The sequence below is a fragment of the Nelumbo lutea genome, chromosome 1 (assembly GCF_056320005.1).
Source record: "Nelumbo lutea isolate HS-2025 chromosome 1, American lotus-T2T, whole genome shotgun sequence".
In the NCBI taxonomy this organism is placed as follows: domain Eukaryota; kingdom Viridiplantae; phylum Streptophyta; class Magnoliopsida; order Proteales; family Nelumbonaceae; genus Nelumbo; species Nelumbo lutea.
In genome coordinates, this window is record NC_142684.1 from 12,304,264 (window position 1) to 12,329,702 (window position 25,439).

The 25,439-nt window shown below is 40.6% G+C and overlaps 1 protein-coding gene across 37 annotated transcripts in view; it reads left to right on the forward strand.

Annotated features, from left to right (window-relative positions):
* The window catches only part of LOC148873551 (putative cyclic nucleotide-gated ion channel 5), a 124,917-nt gene that overhangs the window by 40,389 nt on the left and 59,089 nt on the right, over positions 1–25,439 (forward strand). For 23 of the 37 annotated variants that reach the window (XM_088964095.1, XM_088964099.1, XM_088964106.1 and 20 more), the window contains one exon: positions 6,141–6,179. The exons of the other annotated variants lie outside the window; for them this stretch is intronic. In XM_088964095.1, coding sequence (XP_088820221.1) covers positions 6,141–6,179 — 39 coding nt within the window. The remainder of the gene's footprint in view (positions 1–6,140; positions 6,180–25,439) is intronic. 37 annotated transcript variants of the gene reach the window in all.

Below are 25,439 nucleotides of genomic sequence, written 5' to 3' on the forward strand. Positions count from 1 at the left end.
CTCGTGAGTTGTGACTATCAACATTGCTTTTGTCTCTGGTGTCAGAGCATCCCTTGGATCATATATGTTGAAACTAAAGAGAGGAGAGGAGACTTGTGTGTTTCGGCAATGAGGGTTCTGAGAAGAGATTTCGAGCTATCTCTATCTCAGCCCTCTAACACTATTTTATTAGATATTTTTGAGTAATTACAAGGAGGCCCTTAGTTGGGCAGAATTTACAAAGAACTTAAAAAAAATAACTTAACATTGACAGGATGGACCCAAAATAACAAGAAGAATAAACAACCTATGGACCATTCGGCCCATCTTCTCTACACTCCCCCTCAAGCTGAGCATAGATGTCAATCATGCCAAGCTTGCTGGTATCATGCTGAAGTTTTGCCTTGGGAATGCCTTTGGTAAGAAAATCTGCCAACTGTCCTTCAGATGTGATGAAAGGAAGACATACTTCACCCGAAGAGACCCTTTCCCTAATGAAGTGTCGATCAACTTCAATATGCTTGGTTCTATCATGTTGCACTGGGTTGTGAGCAATATTGATGGCAGCCTGATTATCACAGTATTACATCATTGGCTTGTCATATTCAACTCCAAGTTCTTCCATCAAAGATTTTAGCCATAATAATTCAGAAACCCCATGTGCCATGGTCTTGTATTCTGCTTCAGCAGAAGGCCGAGCAACAACCGATTGTTTCTTGCTTCTCCAAGAAACAACATTACCAGCTACCAAGCTGCAATACCCAGATGTAGATCTTCTGTCATCAATGTTCCCGGCCCAGTCAGCATCGGTGTAGGCTTCAAGTTTCATATGACCATGCTTGGCAAACTGAATACCCTTTCCTGGGGAGCCCTTCAAATAACTTAGGATTCTCTCTGCAGCTGCCAAATGAGTGTCTCGAGGAGCATGCATGAATTGGCTAATGCAACTGACTGCATATGCAATATCTGGCCGAGTCATGCATAGATACAAAAGTTTCCCAAGAAGTCTCTGAAAGATTCCTTTGTCTTCTAACAATGTCCCTTCTGAGGCTGAGAGTTTATGACTCATATCAATAGGAGTATCAGCTGGTCTAGCACCCATCTTTCCAGTTTCAGAGAGCAAGTCAAGAACATACTTTCTTTGGGAGATAAGAATCCCATCCTTGGGTCGAGCCACTTCTATGCCAAGAAAGTATCTCAATTCCCCCAAATCTTTAATCTCAAACTCTGTATGGAGAAAAGATTTTAGATTTTGAATTCCTGAGGCATCATTACCCGTCACTACAATATCATCCACATACACAATGAGGTATACTGCCAGGGGTCAACTCCTCTTCACAAAAAGAGTATGATCGGATTGTGTCTGCACATAACCAAAGTTAACAAGTGCTGTTCTAAATCTCTCAAACCATGCTCTAGGGGACTGTTTTAATCCATAAAGAGATTTCTTTAGCCTGCATACCTTCCCTTTTATATCAGTTCCATACATCCCTGGAGGAAGAGACATGTAAACCTCCTCATGTAATTTACCATTCAGAAATGCATTCTTCACATCCAATTGATAAAGGGGCCAGTCAAAGTGAGCAGCTAAAGATAGAAGAACCCTCACATATGTCGTCTTGGCAACAGGTGCAAAAGTCTCTAAATAATCAATCCCATATGTCTGTGTATAGCCTTTTGCAACCAGCCTGGACTTGTACCTTTCAATGGTACCATCAACTCTGTATTTGATAGTAAAGAACCACTTGCAACCAACGGGATCCTTCAGTCAAAGTGAGCAGCTAAAGATAGAAGAACCCTCACAGATGTCGCCTTGGCAACAGGTGCAAAAGTCTCTAAATAATCAATCCCATATGTCTGTGTATAGCCTTTTGCAACCAGCCTGGACTTGTACCTTTCAATGGTACCATCAACTCTGTATTTGATAGTAAAGAACCACTTGCAACCAACGGGATCCTTCCCTTCAGGCAAATCCATCACTTCCCATGTGTCATTCTTGTGTAGGGCATCTATTTTAGATTTCATAACATCCCTCCATTTTGGAATCTTAAGAGCTTCTGACACAGACCTGGGAATAGGATGAGAAGCAACATAAGAGAGATAGGCAAAATATGAAGGTGAAAGCAAATTGTAAGAAAGGTGCTTGGAAATGCAGTGTGCAGTGCACTTCCGTTTTCCTTTTCTAACAGCAATGGGAATATCAAGGTCAGGGAAGGATGAATCCAAAGGTGCTGAACCAGTACCTGTTGTCTCTTTTGTGACTGGAAGTGTAGGAGGCTCATGTGTTGTAGGAGAAACAACCTGCACATTTCTGGATCTTTGCCTTTGATACACCTTGGGATTGAGGATAGGACGAGGAGGTAGGGTACCAGGACAAGGAGAATGGAGCGACTGGTCCAACATTGATTCATTTGAGGGAGAGGCAGACACATCAAGGGACTCAACAGGGACAGGAAGAGGAAGAGCAAACATCTGTGTCAAATTCTCCCCCTGTGGACAATGTCCTTCTGGAGAGGAACCATAAAAAGGGGAAGACTCATCAAAGGTGGCATCCATTGAGACATACCGATTGCCAGACTTTGGATCAAAACAGCAATAACCCTTCTGTTTGGGGGAATAACCAAGGAAGATACACTTTTGGGCTTTGGGTTCAAATTTATGCCTTTGGACACTTGGAACATGTACATAACAGGTGCAGCCAAAGACACGAATAGGAATAGGAAAAAGATCTTTGTCCGGATGAAGAAGAGTGAAGGGAGACTTAAAACCCAAAACCCTGGATGGCATGCGGTTTATGAGATAGGTAGCAGTAAGTACAACATCACCCCAAAACCTGGTAGGAACATGTGAGGCAAATAGGATACTTCTTGCAACCTCAACAATATGCCTGTTTTTCCTCTCAGCAACCCCATTCTGTTCTGAGGTCCTAGCACATGAGCTTTGATGAATAACCCCCATGTCAGAAAGATAGCAGGATAGTTTTTTCTCAAAGTATTCTTTTGCATTGTCTGATCTGAAGATTTTAATCCTGGTATCAAATTGGGTAACAATTTCATGGAATTGTTTTACAAGTCTTGGGACTTCATCACGGGATTTCATCAGGAATATCCAAGTGAATCGTGAAAAATCATCAATAAACAGGATAAAATATCTGTAGCCACCCATGGAGGGTAAGTGGTAAGGCCCCCACACATCAGAATGCACAATATTAAAAGGAACAAAAGATCTTTTATTTCTCAAAGGATACTTGCTTCTACAATGCTTTGACAATTCACAAGACTCACAATGAAGACTGGATAGACTAATTCCCTTAAACAATTCAGGGAATAGATGACTCAAAGCCAAAAAAGACAGATGACCAAAACGACAATGACACAACATAATCTGACTAACAGACTCTGAAGAGACAGATCCAAGAGCAACATTCCCAAGATGATCAGTGCATTGTCCCAGAGTATCAAGCAGGTATATTCCGTTCGCCTCATGGCCACTCCCAATCACCTTTTGAGACTCCAGATCCTGAAAAACACAGTGGGACGGAAAAAAAGGTTACACAATAGTTTAGTGACTTGGTTAAACTGCTCACAGACAACAAATTTGTATTTAGTTTAGGTGCATGAAGGGCAGAAGGGAGGTACAAGGAATCTGTAGCCTTGATGGTTCCCTTACCAGAGATAGGGGCAAGTGAACCATCAGCTAAAATGATTTTATCACGTCCAGGAAGTAAGTCATATGAAACAAACAAGGTAGACAGATTGGTCATATGGTCAGAAGCACTTGAGTCAATAATCCAAGGTATCTTGAGATTACCCGAAGAAGTAGCATGATTAACAGAAGCCCTTATACCTGAATGAGCAAATGCTGAAGTAGTAGATTTTCCTGAAGGGTCGGTAGCAGAGGTCACATCACTCAGCTAACTGATCATCTATCCAAACTTTTCATATTCTGCTCTCATGGCTGCCAACTGTGCAGAAGTAGACATCTCTTCACTATCTGGCTCGGTAGCTACATTTGCACTTCCTGATCTTTTACTATCATATTTTTTTTGAAACCTGTTGGGAACAAGGTTAGGATGTAACTTCCAGCACTTGTCTTTGGTGTGCTTCGGCCTCTTGCAGTACTCACATACAACTTCTTTCTTTCCTGTGCCACTAGAAGTTCCAACATTCCCTTTAGGTTTAATCCCCATATTGGCAAAGTGATCATTAATATCAGCCCCTTGAACCTGTACATCCCTTCTGCTCTCTTCACTACTCACCAATGCATAAGCTTGTGACAGAGATACACATTCCTTGGAAAGAATCTTCTGTTTTGTGATATCATATTCCGGGTTAAGTCCGGTTAAGAACTCAAATACCCTGTTTCTTTCAACCAGTTTCCTGTAGGTTTCTGCATCATTGGTGGTGTCCCAGGTTACAGCTTCTATCAAATCTATTTCTTGCCACAAAGACTTCAAAGTTGAGAAGTATACAGATAATGGTTTCTCCCCCTGTCTCAGATTCTTCACATCACTTCTCAACTTATAGGCTCTAGCTACATTTAGTTTTTGGGAATAGGTTTCAGCAACACTATCCCATATTTCCTTTGCTGAATTCTTCCATAGTTAGTGCTGCCTGATCTGTGGCTGCATTGAGTTCACAAGCCACCCAATGACAGTGTAATTTTCTTGCATCCACTTCTCGTAGGATGGATCATTTTCTGGGAGAGCCTTCTTACTCCCGGAAATGAACCCCCACTTTCCTCTACTACAAACATGAATCTTTACTGATTGTGACCATGCCAGATAATTAGTTCCATCTAGCTTAACTGTGGTCACAGTCAATAAGGAATCACTTGGAGTCCCCTGACCCAATCCATATTCAGCACCACTTTTGTTTTCAAACTCTGAGGAGTACATCATGTAAACACTCCAAATATGATTTCAGATGACTTCTACAAGTATGCTGGATAAGAACAAGCAATAACTGAGTTCAGCCGACCACAAGGAGACAATGCACTGAGTTCAGGCTTCAAGAAGAAATCAGAAACTCCTAGGCACTGTGCACTTAGCCAAAGTACCTTTTCAAGGTTGTACACTCAGCCAAGAAGAGTAAGTACCAATCGGTATTGCTGAATAGGCCTTTTCACAAACACAGTGTGGGCAATAGAGACAACCCCACTGTCAGAGAAGAGAAAAGACCCCAAAAACTGTTCGTACAACCCTCTAAAAACAGCCGAACAAGAGTAACAATACACAGCCTTGTTACAAGGATGTTTCGGCAGATTTTAACAATCCAAGAAGAAGAGAAAACAGCCCAGAAATTTCTGGGTTAAACCATATTTAATGGAGTTGAAGGTAGTACAGAACAGCTAGGATTTTCGAACACTTCAATAGTCCAAACACAGTCTAAGGTAATGCAAAACAGAACCAGAAAACTGAGCACAACTTACAGTTTGAGCTTCAGCAGTCCAAACACAGTCGAGCTTCAAAAAAAAACAGAACCGAGTTGTTCCCCTTCCCTTTTTTTTCTTCTTCTCTGATTCTTCCTGGTCACCAAACCCCTTCTCCAAGAGATTCTAGTCTTGGGCTTGTCCAACGACCTCCAAGAATCAGGCAGTACGTGACTAAGCCTCCAGCCCTAGGACGTTCAAGTTCAGATATGCTCTGATACTATGTTGAAACTGAAGAGAGGAGAGGAGACTTGTGTGTTTCGGCAATGAGGGTTCTGAGAAGAGTTTTCGAACTATCTCCATCTCAGCCCTTTAACACTGTTTTATTAGATATTTTTGAGTAATTACAAGGAGGCCCTTAGTTGGGCAGAATTTACAAAGAACTTAAAAAAAATAACTTAACATTGACAGGATGGACCCAAAATAACAAGAAGAATAGGGCCATTCGGCCCATCTTCTCTACAATATACTTAGGTGTTTTGATCACATGACTAGTGATTCATTGTTGTTCCATTCATACCAATAATGCTCTTGTAGGGATATGTATAGATAGATGATGATTCTCTTGCACCCATATTTGGGAAGGGAGGGGAAACATCAGAATATATAGCAATCTGATCCTTGTATTATTGATGTTTCTAAAGTGAACACCAATTTGATATCTATTAGTAGCTTCACAAAAAATCTATACTATTTAGTGACCTTTTTTTCCTAACTGCTGTGTTTTCTAGGATACGGAGTCAAAGAGGATGATTGAGAGTGGCCATGAGGTGAATGGGATAAACTTTCTATATGTGCTGCATGGAGGAAGGGCTCAATAGAATCAATGTTTGGTGTTTGGGTTTGAATCGCTAAGTCTATACTCTATAGACTGAGCAATACTTTGGCATACTCGTTTGGGGCATTTAACTTTTCATTCTTTAGACTTGTCATACTTTGTTTTAGTCTTTTAAGATCTCTTGTCTTCATTGTGAAAGCTGTCAACTAGCTTGATATTGTAGAAGTTCTTTTGTTCTAAGTAATTTAAGATTTGAATTTCCTTTTGTAATTGTTTATTTTGATTATGTAGGCTATATCATGTACTTGTTAGTTGTTACTTTGTTACGGGGGGTTGTTATTTCTTGTTATTTGTGTACGGCTTCTCTCATTTGTCATAGTTCTATTTGATATGTTCTTGGGATGTGATGCACTATTCGACTTGCCATTTTCAGAAAATGATTCTCACCTAGATTGATTATTGTATTAAAATATTTCATTCAAATAATGCCAGGGAATGCATCAAAGAAAAATGGAGTTGTTGAGAGAAAGAACCACCTGTCTGTATATGCCCTCTTGTATTGCTGACCTTAAGACCTCTTCTAAATTGTTATATCCTAATGGTGAGATGTTTTCTGTTCCATTAAAAGTCTTTGTGTATACCTGTTACATTCACATTCTTGGTCCTTGTAGATCCAAATTTGACCTCAAGGCAATCAAGTTTGTATTCCTGGGACATGTTACAATTCCAAAAGGGGTATTTCTATTTTGATTAGTAACTGGGCATAAATTTGATTCCATGGACGTTTCTTTTGTTGAGTTCTTACCTTATTTCCCTAGTACTTTTGGTGTGGGTGAGAGAGACACTAGCTTTTATCTTTATCCTGTTGGTCCTCTTCCTATCCATATTCATTAGATTTTAGGTTGTACTCCTATTCATTCTAGTTCCCACCGTTGTTTACCTGATCCAAATCTTTAGAAGGAGCTTCAGGTTTATCAAAGGCACAAGAAGGTTGTTCTCACCTTAGAAGCAGAGCCTCTTCCACAACTAATTGCCTTGGGTAGGACAGATGTCATACATCTGGTCCAGTAGCTTACTGATCTTGACCTTTTGCCTTGAGAAAGGATGAGAAAAATCCATCAACCGCTCATTATATTTCTCATTTTTTATCCTGTCTTTTATAACCATCCTATAGATCATTTCTTCTGATTTTATTAAGTTTATCCCCAAGAATTTATGAAAAAGGCTTTATCTAGACTTAGTGGAGCGATGCAATGAGAATTAAGATGGATGCATTGTTGAAGAATCAGATATGGGAGGCAGACGGTTTTTCAAAAGCGAAGGAACTTGTAGGCTGCAAATGGGTTTTTAATGGTTAATTACAGGGAAAATGGTTTATTTAGAGGCATATAAGGCTGGATAGATGGGGATAGATTTCTTTATTTGTGCATTTCTTTGTCTATAATTCTTCTGTCTTTGTCCTGCCATTATAAATTGCCTAGTTGTGCAGTAGTATGTGTTTTATTTTAGCCAAAGGGAAACTTGGTAGTTATACATATTTATGCTCCCTTAATAAAGTTACACCCTTCAGAAGTAGTGTTATTCGTTCAAATACGCCTTCTACTATTCTTTGTTCTCATGTTACCATGAGAAACCATAGGTTTACATGGTATCAAAACAGGTGTATTGTGGGAGTTAATTGAATAAACTACAGAAATTGACTAGGAGTCAAAAGTTCAAACTTTTTGTATGACTGCTCTATGAACAAGAAGATCTATGCCTTATCTAGTCATTGCAGTTCAAACCTGTATAGTATCTTGTTTTTGAGCTACTTCCATAATTTAATAAGTAATATTTTGCGAGTCATTATCATCAGTTTTTTTTTTTTTTTTTGAGTTTCTTCTAAGGTTATTATGGGGTGATATTGCCCTCTCTTGGGTGTGTTGAAAACCATAAAAATGTGGCATCAGATTTGGTCCTCTCTCCTCTTTTTTCTTTCCTTTTTTTTGTACATCTGGTGAAGTCCAAACATGAGAACCTAGATTCCTGGAGTTTGGATCTGGTCCAAACACAGGGTCCCAGCAGCCATCGCAGCTGTTCATTGGGTACATCTTTCCATGAAGGACAAGGGAGATGTTCCGAATGCACGGCTGCAATGGCTGTTGGGACTAGATCTGAACTCAATTTCTGGATGTTTTTATATAAGGAATAAGACCAAAAGGTTGTTTCTGTAATGAAAGCTGGTTGGATTGGTCAACTAGGATATCTTCCAGCCCGTATTTTTGCATAGTTCAAGCTCAACTTTTGGTTTTCTTTCATTTGTTGACTCTCAACAAGAGTTTTTCTTTGGCAGGATCCATGTTTGACCTTGTCTCCCGGTTCAAGTTCTTGGGCATTTGGACTAAGTTTTTGTGCCTAAGAGCTCCACTTAGAGATACTTGGTAGACTAGTTGGAGACCTTTGTACCAATGGAAAATGTTAGAATTAGTTGCCAGGACATTGTTGTCTTTTCATTGTTATTTTTCTCTTATATCTATTGTAACTTATCTGGGTCGAGTAAGGAGACTTGAGTTTGATTTCTCTGTAAAGAGACTGGGCTGAATGGGTCCTAGTATCTTCTCTTGTAATATTTTTTCTATTTTCCTGTTAGCTAATGGGCCTCTCTTAATGGGCCTGTTATTTCTTTTTGTTTGATCTCTTTATGTTACTGCCTAGCTGGCCGCCCACTTAAGGGCATACTTGTAATTATTTTAACATTAATTTTTAGTAAAAAGGATTAGAGAAGAAAGGGAAGGATTATTCGAACCTTTCGTCTTCTTCCTTCTCTTTTCTCCATCTTCTTCTCTTGCATTGCTGCTCTTACTTTTCTTCCTCCTTTTTCTCTTTAATTTTTCAAGTTACACCTATTTTTGAGGACCGATTTACATCTTGGTATCAGAGCAGGTTTCTTTCTTCCTTCTTTTCTTCTTCCTCTTTTCCCATACACCCTTAGATGTTAAGAGAGTGTATGGAGAGATAGGTTCTCTATAGCTTAGAGGATCTCTGGCCTAGTTGGTAGAGGGTTTGGAGAGTTTAAATCTGGATGGATATTGCCAAGAAGTGTGTTGTTTTGTTGCTGCCCAAAACCCTAGCCGACTAGAGATTTTTGAAGGTACAGGTAAAGGTGAAGCTTTGGTTGTGGCACTCTGTGCTTGGGAGGTGTCTTTTGACTCTTAAAGGAGGGCGGTTCAAGTTTGGAAGAGATTGGGAAGCTCTGGTAGGAGCAGCTGCATCTTTTCTCTTCCTCCCTAACAGCTAGACGGAGTAAAACCCTAGTTTTCAAGCATCTGGGTTTTTGTTTGACTTCAAGTAAGTTTATATAGACCAAATTTCTGGTTTTTTTATTTTCGTTTGACTAATGGAGCCATATGGAAGTGAGTTCAAGCAAGTGCCGGTTTCCGGCCTTGGCTTGGTAGATTCCGTTTTGACTGGTGTGACCACAATCAAGCTAGATGGGACAAATTATCTTGCTTGGGCATAGTCTATGAGAATTTATGTCTGTAGTAGAGGAAAACTCGGGTATCTCACAGGTAGTAAAGTGAAACCCGAAGAGACAGACCCTGAATTTGAGAAATGGATGCAGGAGAACTATACAGTCATTGGATGGTTGGTCAACTCTATGCAACCTCATATAAGTCAGCATCATCTTTGGATGTCTTCGGCTAAGGAGATATGTGACAGTGTTACTGAGACCTATTCACAAAAGTTGAATATAGCTAGAGTCTACAAGTTGAAAAGTGATGTGAAGAACCTAAGACAGGGGGAGAAGAGTGTAACAATCTACTATTCTATACTGAAATTCTTATGGCAAGAAATTGATGTTATGGAGACAGTTGTATGGGAGAGTGAGAATGATGCTAAAGTGTATAGGAAGTTGGTGGAGAGAAATAGGGTGTTTGAATTTCTTACTGGACTCAACCCTGAGTTCGACATCATTAGGCAAAATATCTTGGCCAAATAGGGTGTTATGGAGACAGTTGTACAGAATACTTTGCACATGTTGGAATAAAGCCAAAGGGTCCTACTGAGAAAAAGGAGTAGACGTGAATATTGCAAGAAACCGAGGAATACAAAGGACACTTGTTGGAAGCTTCATCCTGAGCTTCTTCCTGATAGGTTTAAGAATAGCAATAGTTCTAAGAAGGGCAGTCAGGTAGGAAGGCCTAAGACAGCTAATGTTGCTATAGTACCTGAAGGAGGAAATAAGGAGAGTGAAGAAAAATCAATCATTGTGCAGTTGGCAGCAATGAAGGCGGATTTTGAAAAGTATGGGAGGCTGCTAAATCACTTGGAAGCTACTGTTTCTTCATCTCGCTCTTCCAGCAACACATCATCATCATTTGCATTTGCTCACTCAGGTATTTGTGCTTCTACAAATTATGCTTCAGTTTCAGGTAATCATAAAATTCCTTGGATTATTGATTCCAGTGCATCTGACCATATGACCAGCCTGTTTAATCTGTTCTGCTCATACCACCTTCTCTCTGGTAAAGAGAAAATATCCCTTGCTGATGGGTCTCTTGCTTCCTTTTCTGGTAAAGGGGATATAAAGACCTCTGACACCCTTTATTTATCCTCTATCCTTCATGTCCCTAAACTTAATACAAACCTTTTATCTGTTAGCAGCTTAACTAAATCCATGAATTGTAGCATAACCTTTTTTCCCATTCATTATGTTTTTCAGGACCTGCAATCTCAGAGGATGATTGGGAGTGGCCATAAGGCGAACGGAATATACTTGTTGGACACACCGGATAGAGCTTTTGGACCACCTCATGGAGTTGCCTTAGAGTTAGTCTTGTCAGAGTCTATTGACAAAGTCTTGTTATGTCACTTTCGGTTTGGTCATTTGTCTTTTTCTGCTTTGAGTCATTTGTTTCCAGATATGTTTAAGGGAGTGTCTTTATCGAGTCTTCATTGTGAGTCGTGTGAACTGGCAAAGCATTGTAGACATTCTTATTCAGTAAGCAATAAAAGATCTCTTCTCCCTTTCATATTGTTCACTCTGATGTGTGGGGGCCATATCATTTGCCAACTATGGGGGGTTATAGGTACTTTATCCTTTTTATTGATGATTACTCTTGTTACACTTGGATTACTCTTGCCAACTATGTGCAAAAATTTCATGAACTATCCTCACCCAGTTTAACACTCGGATCAAAATATTCCGTTCTGATAATGCTAAGGAGTATTTTAAGAAAACCCTCTCCGCCTATCTTGAAACTTTTGGGGTTATTCTTCAAAGTTCTTGTTCCTACACTCCACAACAGAATGGAGTAGTAGAAAGGAAGAATCGACATGTGGTTGAAGTTGCCAGATCCCTTCTGTTTGCATCCCATGTTCCTATAAAATTTTGGGGAGATGCTGTTCTTACTGCTACCTTTTTGATCAACCACATGCCCTCCCGGGTTCTTAACTTCAAAACCCCCTTTAGCCTTCTCTTCTCGGATGAGGATCTTTTCTCTCTCTCTCTGTGTTTTTGGGTGCACTTGCTATGTGCATGTTCACAGGCATCAAAGGCACAAATTTGAACCTAAGGCTCGTAAATGTGTTTTTCTGGGATATGGATCCACACAGAAGGGATATTGCTGTTTTGATTCAGTTAGTGGCATCCGCTTTGTATCTCGGGATGTCACATTTGCTGAGTTGACTCCTTTCTTTAGTATTTCTCCTGAGGGGGAGAAATCTGAATAACCCTTTGCTATGTCTCCAACTGTTCCTATTCCCATTCCTCTCGAGTCCTCTCATGAGGTGTCCACTTCTCCCACTGGACCTACCTCCAATATTCCTGTTCCTCCTCCTCCACTTCATTCTCCTATAATTCCTCCTCGTCTTGTTCTCCAAAGGTGGTACCAAAGGCACAAATTCAGACATGGGCAAGTTGTTTCCATTCCTACAGAAGAGCCTCTTGCTCCTCCCATCATTACTGAGGTAACAAGTCAGCCTTCCTCTGACCCATCTACATCTTTCCCAAACCTTGACCTTCCTATTGCTCTCCGCAAGGGCAAGCAGAAGTGTACAACCCATTGTATCTCCAAACACCTGTCTTGCAGCCTTCTCTCTCCTTCCTACTACTCTTTTCTTGCTTCTGTTTCTTCCGATGTGATACCCAGGTCCGTACTGGAATCCTTATCTAAACCTGAATGGAGGGATGCTATGATGGCTGAACTGGGTGCTTTGCATAAGAACCATACCTGGGATATTGTTGACTTGTCTGAAGGGAAGGATCCAGTGGGTTGTAAATGGGTGTTTACCATTAAATATCACTCTGATGGATCTATTGAGAGGTTTAAGGCTAGGCTGGTTGATAAAGGCTACACTTAGATATATGGTATTGACTATCTTGAGACATTTGCTCCTGTAGCTAAGATGACCTCAGTCCGGGTTTTGTTATCTCTAGCCGCTACTTTTGATTGACCCCTACACCAGTTTGATGTTAAAAATGCCTTCTTGAATGGAGACCTACATGAAGAGGTCTATATGTCTTTGCCTCCAGGAGTGTATGGGAAGGAAGTGCAAGGCAAGGTGTGTAAACTACAGAAATTTATTTATGGTCTCAAATAGTCTCCTCGGGCTTGGTTTGAGAGGTTCAGGGCTGCTCTTGTCTCCTTTGGTTACACACAAACTCAATCTGATCATACCCTGTTCTTGAAGAGAAATGGCTCTCTGGTGACCTTTTTGATAGTTTATGTTGATGATATTGTGGTCACGGGTAATGACACTCAAGAGGTCAGTAAACTCAAAAGATTTCTTAACTCTGAATTTGAGGTCAAGGATTTGGGAGATCTTCGGTATTTTTTGGGCATTGAAGTTGCTAGATCTATGGTATCTTCATTTCTCAGCGTAAATATGTCCTTGACCTCCTTGCTGAGACTGGTAAACTTGGAGCTAAACCAAAATCTCCACTCCTACTGATCCCAATCATAAGCTTTCTGCTACAGATGGTGACTTTTTATCTGATAAGGGGGTGTTTCAGAGACTGCTTGGGAAGTTGTTATATCTTTGCATGACTCGGCCGGACATTTCCTATGCAGTAAGTGTTATTAGTCAATATATGCATTCTCCCAGAGATATTCATTTAGCTGCTACAGAAAGGGTTTTGTGTTATTTGAAAGGTACTCCAGGGAAAGGTATTGTATTTGCCAAACATTGACACATGAAGCTGGAAGCTTTCATTGATGCTGATTGGGCAGGATGTATCGATGATAGGAGATCCACCTCATGTTATTGTGCTCTGGTCGCTGGGAACATTATGTCATGGAGGAATAAGAAACAATCTGTAGTTGCTAGATCCTCAGCTGAAGTAGAATACAAGGAAATGGAACATGGTGTGTCAGAATTACTGTGGCTACGATCCCTTTTAAAAGAATTGGGGGTAAGCCAATGATGCTCTATCGTGACAATCAAGCAGCTATTAATATTGCACATAATCCTGTTCAACATGACAGAACTAAGCACATTGAGGTTGATAGACATTTTATAAGGGAAAGAGTTTCCTCAGGAGAAGTTTGTTTGCCATTCATCACATCAGATGAACAATTGGCTGATATCTTGACCAAGGGAGTTCCGAGAGGGAAAATGACACACTATAAGCAAGCTGGGCATAATTGACATCTATGCTCAGCTTGAGGGGGAGTGTAAAGAGACTGGGCCAAATGGGTCCTAGTATCTTCTCTTGTAATATTTTTTCTATTTTCCTGTTAGCTAATGGGCCTGTTATTTCTTTTTGTTTAATCTCTGCCTAGCTTGCCGCCTACTTAAGGGCATACTTGTAATTATTTTAACATTAATTTTTAGTAAAAAGGATTAGAGAAGAAAGGGAAGGATTATTCGGACCTTTCTTCTTCTTCCTCCTCTTTTCTCCATCTTCTTCTCTTGTACTGCTGCTCTTACTTTTCTTCCTCCTTTTTCTCTCTAATTTTTCAAGTTTACACCTATTTTTGAGGACTGGTTTACATCTTTCTCATTGCTTTTCTTCCCTCTTTTCTTCTCTTTCTCTTTCAACCTTCTTCCTTCTACTTCTTTTTCTCTTTTTTTTTCCACTTATCTTTATTGGAGTTGGAACATGGTATCAGAGCTTTGAGGGCGACTGTACAACACTGTTCACGCCTCAACTTTTTGTGTCGTAGGAATTGAGAATATTCTCTATTCTTTATTGGAAAGGAAAAGGATTCAATAGGAATAATCACCCCCTCAAGTTGTAGTGTTGTGTGAGTTGGTGGTGTTTTTCTAAGGACCCTCTACTCGGCAGTTTGAAGAGGGCAGCCTTGTGATGTCTTGAGTTGTGTGGTAAGTGCTCCTCAATGTGTTGTGATTTTGTGGTGGTTTGTGGTGTGGTGACATATTGTGTAAATGTCTGATGATTCCCTAGTGTTTCTGAAATAGAAGTGTGGTGATTCTTGTTTTCTCTCCTAAGAAAAAGGTGTGCTACAATAGGTGTATATCAGTTGTTTGACAATTTACCTAAATGATACGCCAGTGATTTCTTTTCATACTCATGGCTTCATCAAGTAGTAACACTAAACCTACAGTAGTTGTGCAATCAAATCTCATCACTTATCAATTAACTATGGTGAAACTTAATGGTACTAATTATATCCCTTGGGCCAAGTCGGTTGAAGTATCTCTCATTGAGAGAGGCAAGTTGAAGTACATTAAGGAGGGTCCATTGAAAAGTAAATCGGAAGGGTACAATGAATGGGTACAAGAGAATGCCCAAATTATGACTTCTCTTTGGAACAATATGCAAAATCATACAAGTGTGAACCTTATATTACTGGACATGGCCAAGGAGATTTGGGACCATGCCAAATAGTTGTATTCTGGACAAGACAATGTCACAAGAACTTACTAATTATACCAAGACTATTTTTCTCTTCAACAAGGGGGTAAAAGTGATGAAGAATACAATGCTTCTTTAAAAAGCTTGAGGAATGATCTTATTGTCTATCAACCCCTATCCACTGATTTGAAGACTCGGCAAGAACAAAGAGAGCATCTAGATGTGGCAAGGTTTTTGTATGGGTTGAGGTTTCTGTAATCATTCCCACCTTTAGAGAGATCAACCACAGTGGTTTCCAAAGGAGGTTTTCCTAGTAGAAATATGCACGGTAGAGGTGGAGGTAGTGTGAGGGGTTTTGGCAATGGGCCTAAGGGTGGACATAGAAGTGGTAGAGAGGCTGGTGGTGCAAGAGGTGGTGGAAGACATGAAAAGGAGTAGGATCCGGAAAAGAGGGAAGAGAGACCTGATGGATCTACTTCTCCTCCTCCATACTACTCTCCCCTCGAGGAATAGGGTAGAATGGTTTGAACTTGAAAGAAGAAATATCCATACAGACAAAATACTTACTAAAGAAAACTGAAGAGGGGAGAGCTTGAGAGTTCAGCAATGAGGGTCTGAGAATGAGAGTTTCGAACATTCCCTCTCTCAGCACCCTAACACTCTTTTATTAAGATATATTTGAATAATTACAAGGAGGCCCTTAGTTGGGCAAGAATTTACAAAGAACTTAATACAGACAGGATGGGCCCAGAATAAGGCCCATTACAGAAAAGAAACATAAATAACAAGAAAGACTAAACAACCTATGGGCCATTCGGCCCATCTTCTCTACACTCCCCCTCAAGCTGAGCATAGATGTCAATCATGCCAAGCTTGCTGGTATCATGCTGAAGTTTTGCCTTGGGAATGCCTTTGGTGAGAAAATCTGCCAACTGTCCTTCAGATGTGATGAAAGGAAGACACACTTCACCCGAAGAGACCCTTTCCCTAATGAAGTGTCGATCAACTTCAATATGCTTGGTTCGATCATGTTGCACTGGGTTGTGAGCAATGTTGATGGCAACCTGATTATCACAGCACAACATCATTGGCTTGTCATATTCAACTCCAAGTTCTTCCATCAATGATTTTATCCATAATAATTCAGAAACTCCATGTGCCATGGCCATGTATTCTGCTTCAACCGAAGATCGAGCAACAACCGATTGTTTCTTGCTTCTCCAAGAAACAACATTACCAGCCACCAAGCTGCAATACCCCGAAGTAGATCTTCTGTCATCAATGTTTCCGGCCCAGTCAACATCGACCATGCTTGGTAAACAGAATACCCTTTCCTGGGGATTCCTTCAAATAACATAGGATTCTCTCTGCTGCTGCCATATGAGTGTCTCGGGGAGCATGCATGAATTGGCTAATGCAACTGACTGCATATGCAATATCTGGCCGAGTCATGCATAGGTACAAAAGTTTCCCAAGAAGTCTCTGAAAGATTCCTTTGTCTTCTAACAATGTCCCTTCTGAGGCTGAGAGTTAATAACTCATATCAATAGGAGTAGCAACTGGTCTAGCACCCATCTTTCTAGTCTTGGAGAGCAAGTCAAGAACATACTTCCTTTGGGAGATAAGAACCCCATCCTTAGATTGAGCCACTTCTATACCAAGAAAGTATCTCAAGTCCCCTAAATCTTTAATCTCAAACTTTGTATGGAGAAAAGATTTTAGATCATGAATTCCTGAAACATCATTACCAGTCACTACAATATCATCTACATACACAATGAGGTATACTGCCAAAGGTCCACTCCTCTTCACAAAAAGAGTATGATCGGACTGTGTCTGCACATAACCAAAGTTAACAAGTGCTGTTCTAAATCTCTCAAACCATGCTCTAGGGGACTGTTTCAGTCCATAAAGAGATTTCTTCAGCCTGCATACCTTCCCTTTCATATCAGTTCCATACATCCCTGGAGGAAGAGACATATAAACCTCCTCATGTAATTTACCATTCAAAAATGCATTCTTCACATCCAATTGATAAAGGGGCCAGTCAAAGTGAGCAGCTAAAGATAGAAAAACCCTCATAGATGTCATCTTGGCAATAGGTACAAAGGTCTCTAAATAATCAATCCCATATGCTTGTGTGTAGCCTTTTGCAACCAGCCTGGCCTTGTACCTTTCAATGGTGCCATCAACTCAGTATTTGATAGTAAAGACCCACTTGCAACCGACTGGATCCTTCCCTTCAGGCAAATCCACCACTTCCCATGTGTCATTCTTGTATAGGGCATCGATTTCAGATCTTATAGCATCCCTCCACTCTGGAATCTTAAGAGCTTCTGACACAAACCTGGGAATAGGATGAGAAGCAACAGAAGAGAGATAGGCAAAGTATGGAGGTGAAAGCAAACTGTAAGAAAGGTGCTTGGAAATGCAGTGTGCAGTGCACTTCCGTTTTCCTTTTCTAATAGCAATGGGAATATCAAGGTCAGGGAAGGATGAATCCAAAGGTGCTGAACCAGTACCTGTTGTCTCTTTTGTGACTGGAAGTGTAGGAGGCTCATGTGTTGTAGGAGAAACAACCTGCACATTTCTGGATCTTTGCCTTTGATACACCTTGGGATTGAGGATAGGACGAGGAGGTAGGGTACCAGGACAAGGAGAATGGAACGACTGATCCAACCTTGATTCATTTGTGGGAGAGGCAGACACATCAAGGGACTCAACAGGAACAGGAAGAGGAAGAGCAAACATCTGTGTCAAATTCTCCCCCTGTGGACAATGTCCTTCTGGAGAGGAACCATAAAAAGGGGAAGACTCATCAAAGGTGACATCCATTGAGACATACCGATTGCCAGACTTTGGATCAAAACAACAATAACCCTTCTGTTTGGGGGAATAACCAAGGAAGATACACTTTTGGGCTTTGGGTTCAAATTTATGCCTTTGGACACTTGGAACATGTACAGAACAACTAGGATTTTCGAACACTTCAACAGTCCAAACACAGTCGAAAATAATACAGAACAACCAGAAAAACTGAGCACAACTTACAGTTCGAGCTTCAACAGTCCAAACACAATCGAGCTTCAAAACGGAACAACCAGAAAATTGAGCACAACTTACAGTTCGAACTCCAACAATCCAAACACAGTCGAGCATCAAAACAGAACCGAGCTGTTCCTCTTCCCCTCTTTCTTTCTCTGATTCTTCCTGGCAACCAAACCACTTCACCAAGAGATTCTAGTCTTGGGCTCGTCCAATGACCTCCAAGAATCAGGTAGTACGTGACTAAGCTTCCAGCCCTAGGATATTCAACTTCAGTTACGCTCTGATACCATGAAGAAAATTGAAGAGAGGAGAGCTTGAGAGTTCAGCAATGAGGGTCTGAGAATGAGTGTTTCGAACATTCCCTCTCTCAGCACCCTAACACTCTTTTATTAAGATATATTTGAATAATTACAAGGAGGCCCTTAGTTGGGCAAGAATTTACAAAGGACTTGATATAGACAGGATGGGCCCAGAATAAGGCCCATTACAGAAAAGAAACATAAATAACAAGAAAGACTAAACAACCTATGGGCCATTCGGCCCATCTTCTCTACACTTACGATCAATGGGATCAAAACACTGGTAACCCTTTAGACTAAGGGTACAACTTACTACGAGAAGGAGACAAATCATGAACAATAACTAATGAGGGGCCTCGTAGTTCAATACTCTAGAGGGCATGCAGTTGATGGCATACGCAACAACAAGTACAACATCTATCCAAAAATATTTTAGCACATTCATATTTTACATAAACCCCTGTGCTACTTTAAGAAGGTGTCTATTCTTTCTTTTTGCAACATCATTTTGTTGTGGTGTTCTCACATATGAACTCCTATGAAGAGATAAATGGGAAGCAAAAAATTCATTGAGCTCGCTATGGTAATATTCCTTTGCATTGTATAATTGAAAATTTTGGACCTTAACATGGAATTGTGTGAACACCATCCTCTAGAAGTCCCTTACAATCTTTGGAACTCCATCCTTAGTACGTATGACTTAAATAAAAAGGAAACAGATACTTTATTATTTTAAAAGACACATGACACAAACAATTATGCCACAAAAAAACTTAACCTTATTTGATTGACTCAAACGACTATGCAACTTTGAAGATGACATCGAAAAACCATCCTTGTTGCAAGAGCATAGAGACCATCTACTAAGCTTCCTTTACCAATTGTCTTCCTAGAAGTTAGATCTTGAAAAACACATAAACTAGGAAAAAATGTTATGCTATAGTTTAAAGAGTTTGTGATACTACTAATGGAAAGAAAATTGATAGGAAGATAGGTACATGCAACACATGTGGAAGAGATATTGATCCCTGGCCTGCAATGGAGGAGAATGATCCATCTGCAAGCATCACTTTATCTCTCCTTGACAAAAGGATGTAAGAGTAGAAAGGATTTGGCTTTCTAGTCATGTGGTTAAAGGCCTCTAAGTCAATGATCCAGGGGGAATTAGTGGTAATGGAGACATGGAAGGCAATGACATCATTACCGAATGTAGATGCAAATGAAATAGAAGGGGTACTGATAACTGAATTGTTTATCTAGAGCAAAGCCCTACTATATGATTCTAGAAAATTGCAGAAGAAGTTAATGATATCCTACTTGGGGTCAGAACCCGTGGAATCATAGGATGTTCCAGGGTAGTACCAGTACCCCCCTATAAGCGGAGTATCTTGAGCTGCCATATTTGTTGCATTATAATTCTTCTGACCTTGCTACATTATACTTCTTTTGACCCTGCTCTTGGTTTTTTATAGCCCATTTCGGCTTCCCAATGAGATCCCAACATGTGTCATATCTGTCTTGAATGCCAACAATGATTACACCACAATTTGTCCTTGTCATCAACTTCCTAGGCATCACACTTCTTTCCCACATTAATACCACCTGTTGCAGCTAAGGCCACTTACTGCTCCCCCTCACCTGTAACTGTTAGTGTCGATTGTATAGGGGTATTTTAGTCTTTATACTTACGCTTAAATCTGATGTGTAAAGTTTATGTTAAGTGATGTGTCCCATACTTAAGTAGGGACATGATAGTCTTTTGTTATTATGGATAAAAACATATAAATTTTATCTGGCCGACTAGAGAGAGATTTCATGTTCTCTAGTTTGAACCAGAATTTTCTTCTTCTCTATTCTCTTCTCTTCTTCTTCTACTTCTTCTTCTGGTCTCTCTAATACTTCTTCAACTCTAATTCTAACAGAATTCTAGTGCAGATCAGGTTTATAATATGGTATTAGAGCTACTGTGACAAAATTGAATCCGCCAGAATTCTGTTTTTCTCGCATTCAGCTAGGGTTTTTTTATTTTTTCTTCATCATCTGTTGAAGGTAGGGAAAGGGCTGAAAAGGAGTGATCGCCCTTTCCCTTTGGAGGTTTCTATGCCTCCGGTCAGTAGTTTTGTGGATGTTTGCAGTGTTTTGTAGGAAGCCCCCCCTAATTGATGGTGAGAAGAGGGTTGTTTCGGGTGATGCAGTGGACTAGTGAGTGCAGGTCAATTGTTTGGTGATTAGATAGGTGGGTTTTGTGGAGTTTTCAGTGTGGATCGAATGGTTGATGAGTTGCAAGCAGTGTGGTGAGAATTCAGGTAGTTGTATAGTAAGGTTGTGGTGTGGAGAGTGAAGAATTCAGTGACGAGTGGTGCTGAGTGTAGTGTGGTGTAGTATGCAATGTGGTGAGAAGTGAATTAAGAAAAAATAATTTCTTTTCAGATATGGGAGATAACAGTGAAAACAAAACTAGTGTGATGGTTTTCACCGACTACTTGAATGTTTTGATGACTTCTATCAAATTGAATGGGGAGAACCATGTTCCTTGGGCGAAATCTGTAGAGGTCTTTCTTAAAGCTAAGAAGAAAGTGAAGCATATAATGGAAGAAAAAACCCTTTACTGAGTTTCATGAGTAGGGTGATTGGGAACAAGAGGATGCATAGATTATGACCTGGTTATGGAATAGTATGGAACCCAAGATCAGTGTGAATTTCATGTTCCTTGATACAACCAAGGAGGTTTGCGACCACGCCAAGAAGCTGTATTCGGGACAAGGCAACACAACTAGAGTGTATCAGTTTTATCAGGAGTACTTTAATCTGCAACAAGGTAATCAGAGTCTTGAGGAGTACTATGCTAGCATGAGGAACCTTCGCAATGAGTTGAGTGTGTACCATCCCTTCACTTCTGATGTTAAAATTCAGCAACAACAGAGAGAACAACTAGATGTGACTAGATTTTTGGTAGGACTAAAACTTGAATATGAACCAGTGAGGGCACAAATTCTAGGAGGTTCAACTCTTCCGTCTTTAGAAGAGGTGTTTGCTCGTCATTGGAGGATCTCTATTGGGCCTATAGAGAATTCTAACATCTTTGACGGGCCGACCTTTGCAGTGTCAAGTGGGGGAGGCCGTGGTGTTAGAGGTGGAGCTCAATCCGATCGTAGTGGTAGCAGTGGATCGGTGTATGGTCGTAGTGGTGGTGGTGGACCTATGTATAGTTGTGGTGGTGGACATATTGGAGGTCGAGATTTAGGGGGAGTTCGTGGTAGAGGACGTAGTTTTGGTCCAAGAAGGTATACACATTGTGGTATGGAAGGGCATACCATCAATTATTGTTATGATTTGCATGGTCAACCTTCAACTTGGGCAAATCATGTGGTGGCCAGTGATAGTAGTTTTAATCAGGAGGGCCATCAAGCCGATGAGTGTTCCACGTGATGAGTACATAATACAACCACTCTTGCACACTCAGGTATGGCTTGTCTGGCACCCAAACCCAACCCCTAGATTATTGACTCTGGAGCCTCCGATCACATGACTGGAACTCCAGGTGTGTTTTCCTCCCTTTCTCAGTGCACTGTATATTTGCCCATCCATCACTTAAAGCATTGAAGTCTCTTGTTCTGTCGTTGAGTCATCTTTCTGTTTTGGATCGTGAGTCATGTCAGTTGGGGAAACATCATCGTGTTCCCTTTGGTCCTATGGTTGATAATCGTATGTCGAGTCCTTCTTCTTTAGTTCATTCAGATGTTTAGGGTCCAAATAAAATAATGTCATACAATGGTTATAAATACTTTGTTATTTTTGTTGATGATTATTCAAGGATGACGTGGCTTTACCTAATGAAAGAAAGGAGTGAATTGTTTTCCATTTTCCAAAAATTTTATGCTAAAATTCGCAACCAATTTGGTGTACACATTAAGATTCTCCGTTCTGATAATGACTGTGAATACTTTTATACACCATTTCAGGAGTATTTGGAACAACATGGTATTATCCATCAGATTAAGATCCACTAAGTGTATCTTCCTTGGCTATTCCCGAACCTAGAAAGGGTATAAGTGTTATAACCCTAGTTGTATGCTGATGTTACTTTCTTTGAATCTACTCTGTTTTTCTCAGGGTCAGGTGTTGTTTCTTCTTCTTCACCACCTTCTCTTCTAGTCCTAGTCAAGGACCCCATTCCACTTGTTCCAGTTGTGATCGGTGCAACTTCCTGTTGAACAACCACCCATTTGTCAAGTGTATACACATCGACAACATGTACCAGCTCCTCTTCCAGCGTCATCACTGTCGACAGATCCGGCAGTTGTTCCCACACCAGCTACAACCCCTAGTTTCTGACCTTGATCTTCCGATTGCCCTACGGAAAGGTAAACGTAGTTGCACACTTCATCCCATTTCTAATTATGTTTCTGTCACTCATCTTTCTGCTTCCCATTGCCAGTTTATTTCTTTTTTGTCTTCTACCACTGTTCCTACAGATGTCTAGGAAGCCCTTGCCTCTCTAGGGTAGCACCATGCAATGGAAGAAGAACTCTCTACCTTAACTCATAATCATACGTAGGATCTCACCACACTTCCTCCTAGTAAGTAGGCTGCCGGTTGTAAGTGGGTCTACACTATTAAGCATTTACCTGATGGTAGTGTAAAGTGGTTAAAAGCTAGACTGGTTGGCAAAGGGTATTCTCAAACATATGGTATTGACTACACGGGGGCCTTCTCTCCCGTTGCTAAAATTGGTACAGTCTGTTTTGTGATATCTCTAGCTGCTATGTATGATTGGCCTCTCTTTCAGCTTAACATCAAGAATGCTTTCTTACATGGTGGTCTACTTGAGGAAGTCTATATGGAGCAACCACTGGGGTTTGTTGCTCTGGGGGAGGATGGTAAGGTGTGTAGACTAAAGAAGGCCATTTATGGACTTAAACAGTCCCCTCGTGCATGGTTTGGTAGATTCAGTGAAGTGGTAAAGAAGTTTGGTAAGAAATAGTGTCAGATTAACCACTTAGTTTTCAGTCATGATTCACAGGCTAGAAAGATCTTATTGGTAGTATATGTAGATGATATTGTTATTACCGGTAGTGATAGATTGGGAATTGACGGGTTGAAGACCTTTCTACAGGAACACTTTCAGACAAAGGACCTTGGTAAATTAAAATACTTCTTGGGGACAGAAGTAGCAAGGTCTAAGCATGGCATTAATTTGTGTCCGATGAAATATGTTCTTGATTTGTTGGAAGAAATAGTATTATTAGGTGCCAAACCAGCTGAAACACCTACGGAATCAAATACCAAGCTGAGTAGTGATATGGGTGAAGAGTTCGAAGATCCTGGAAGGTACAGGCGGTTGGTGGGTAAACTAAACTACCTAACCATTACCTGACCAGATATTTTATTTGCAGTTAGTGTGGTGAGTCAGTTTATGCAGAAACTCGGGTTCCACATTGGGATGTAGTTCTAAGGATTGTAAGGTATTTGAAGGGAGCTCCTGGTCGTGGCTTGATATATAAGAGTGGTGGAAATCTCGAAATAGAGGGATATACTGATGCTGATTGGGCTGGTTCTGTATCTGACAGAAGATCCACTATAGGTTATTGTACTTTCCTTGGGGGTAATCTGGTGACAAGGAAAAGTAAGAAACAGACAGTTGTGGCAAGAAGCAGTGCAGAAGCCGAATATAGAGCTATGGCACATACCACTTGTGAATTAGTGTGGCTGAGAAATCTTCTACAAGAAATGGGATATTCGATTGACACTCCAATGAAGCTTTATTGTGACAACCAAGCTGTGGTCCACATCTTTTCTCTTGATCTGGGTTACGAGTGGGTTTATAAGTCGTTGGTTTATCACAAACCTTGGTGGGTGTGGGTTTATCACACGCTCGAGTAGGCTTGAGGCCCTTGGACGGGTTCGATCGAGGTTTCCTTTAGTTCAGGTTCCAAGTAGGCCCGGTGGACCGTGGGTCTATCGCGGTTTTGCGATACACGTTGCGAGTTCATCGCAGGGTTGATAGTGTGTTGCTGGTTCATCGCAGCATAGGGATTGACTGTGGGTTGTTGGCATGCAACTTTGTGGTGCTAATCTTGATGTTTGATGTTCTTTGAGGGTCTAAACGAGTACTATGTACCTACATAGGGAATCAATGGGCAGACCTGTTCACCAAAGGATTGAGTCGGGGGAGAGCGGACTACATATGTAACAAGTTGGGACTATATGGATAAAAACATATAAATTTAATCTGGCCGACTAGAGAGAGATTTTATGTTCTCTAGTTCGAACCAGATTTTTCTTCTTCTCTATTCTCTTCTCTTCTTCTTCTAGTCTCTCTAATACTTCTTCAACTCTAATTCTAACAGAATTCTAGTGCAGATCAGGTTTATAATAGTAACCATCAAACTCTGTCTACTTTCCTCAAATTGGACCAAAGCGTACACCTCTTAAACTGAAGGCAACTCACTATTCCCCAAAATCTGAACTTTGAGAGGCTCATACATAGGGTTTAATCTCAAAAAGAAAGCAAAAACCCGATGCAAAGAGACCAATTTCTTATAGGCTTCATCATCATTATCATTCTTCCACTCTATAGTTTGATAGTAATCCAACTCCTTCCACACTGAAACAAGGGATGAATGATATGCTGACAAACTACGGTCACCCTGTTTACAGGTTGAGGACTCAACCTATAACTGATAAATCTTGGCATAATGTCTTTGCTCAGAATAGGTTGTTTTGGCTTGTTCCCATATCTCATTAGTAGTCTCTACCCACATAAATTCCTTCTTCGCATCAGGTTCCATGGCTGCAAGAAGCCAAGACATCACCATATTGTTCTCCTGGTCCCACCTATCATGTTCAGCTGTCCTACTCTTAGGTTCTTTCATTCTCCCATTTATGTTCCCAACCTTTCCCCTAGCTATAACATAAAGTTTTACACCTTTAGCCCACTCCATGTAGTTCAGACCGTTTAAAGGGGTGATTGGCATGGGGAAGATCATATTCTTAACTCCCGTACTAGCTGTACCACTGGTTGATGTAACCCCAGATGATCCAGCATCACTAGTTGCCATAGTAAACAGGTTCTACAAATCAAAAAAGAACCACTGATGCACAA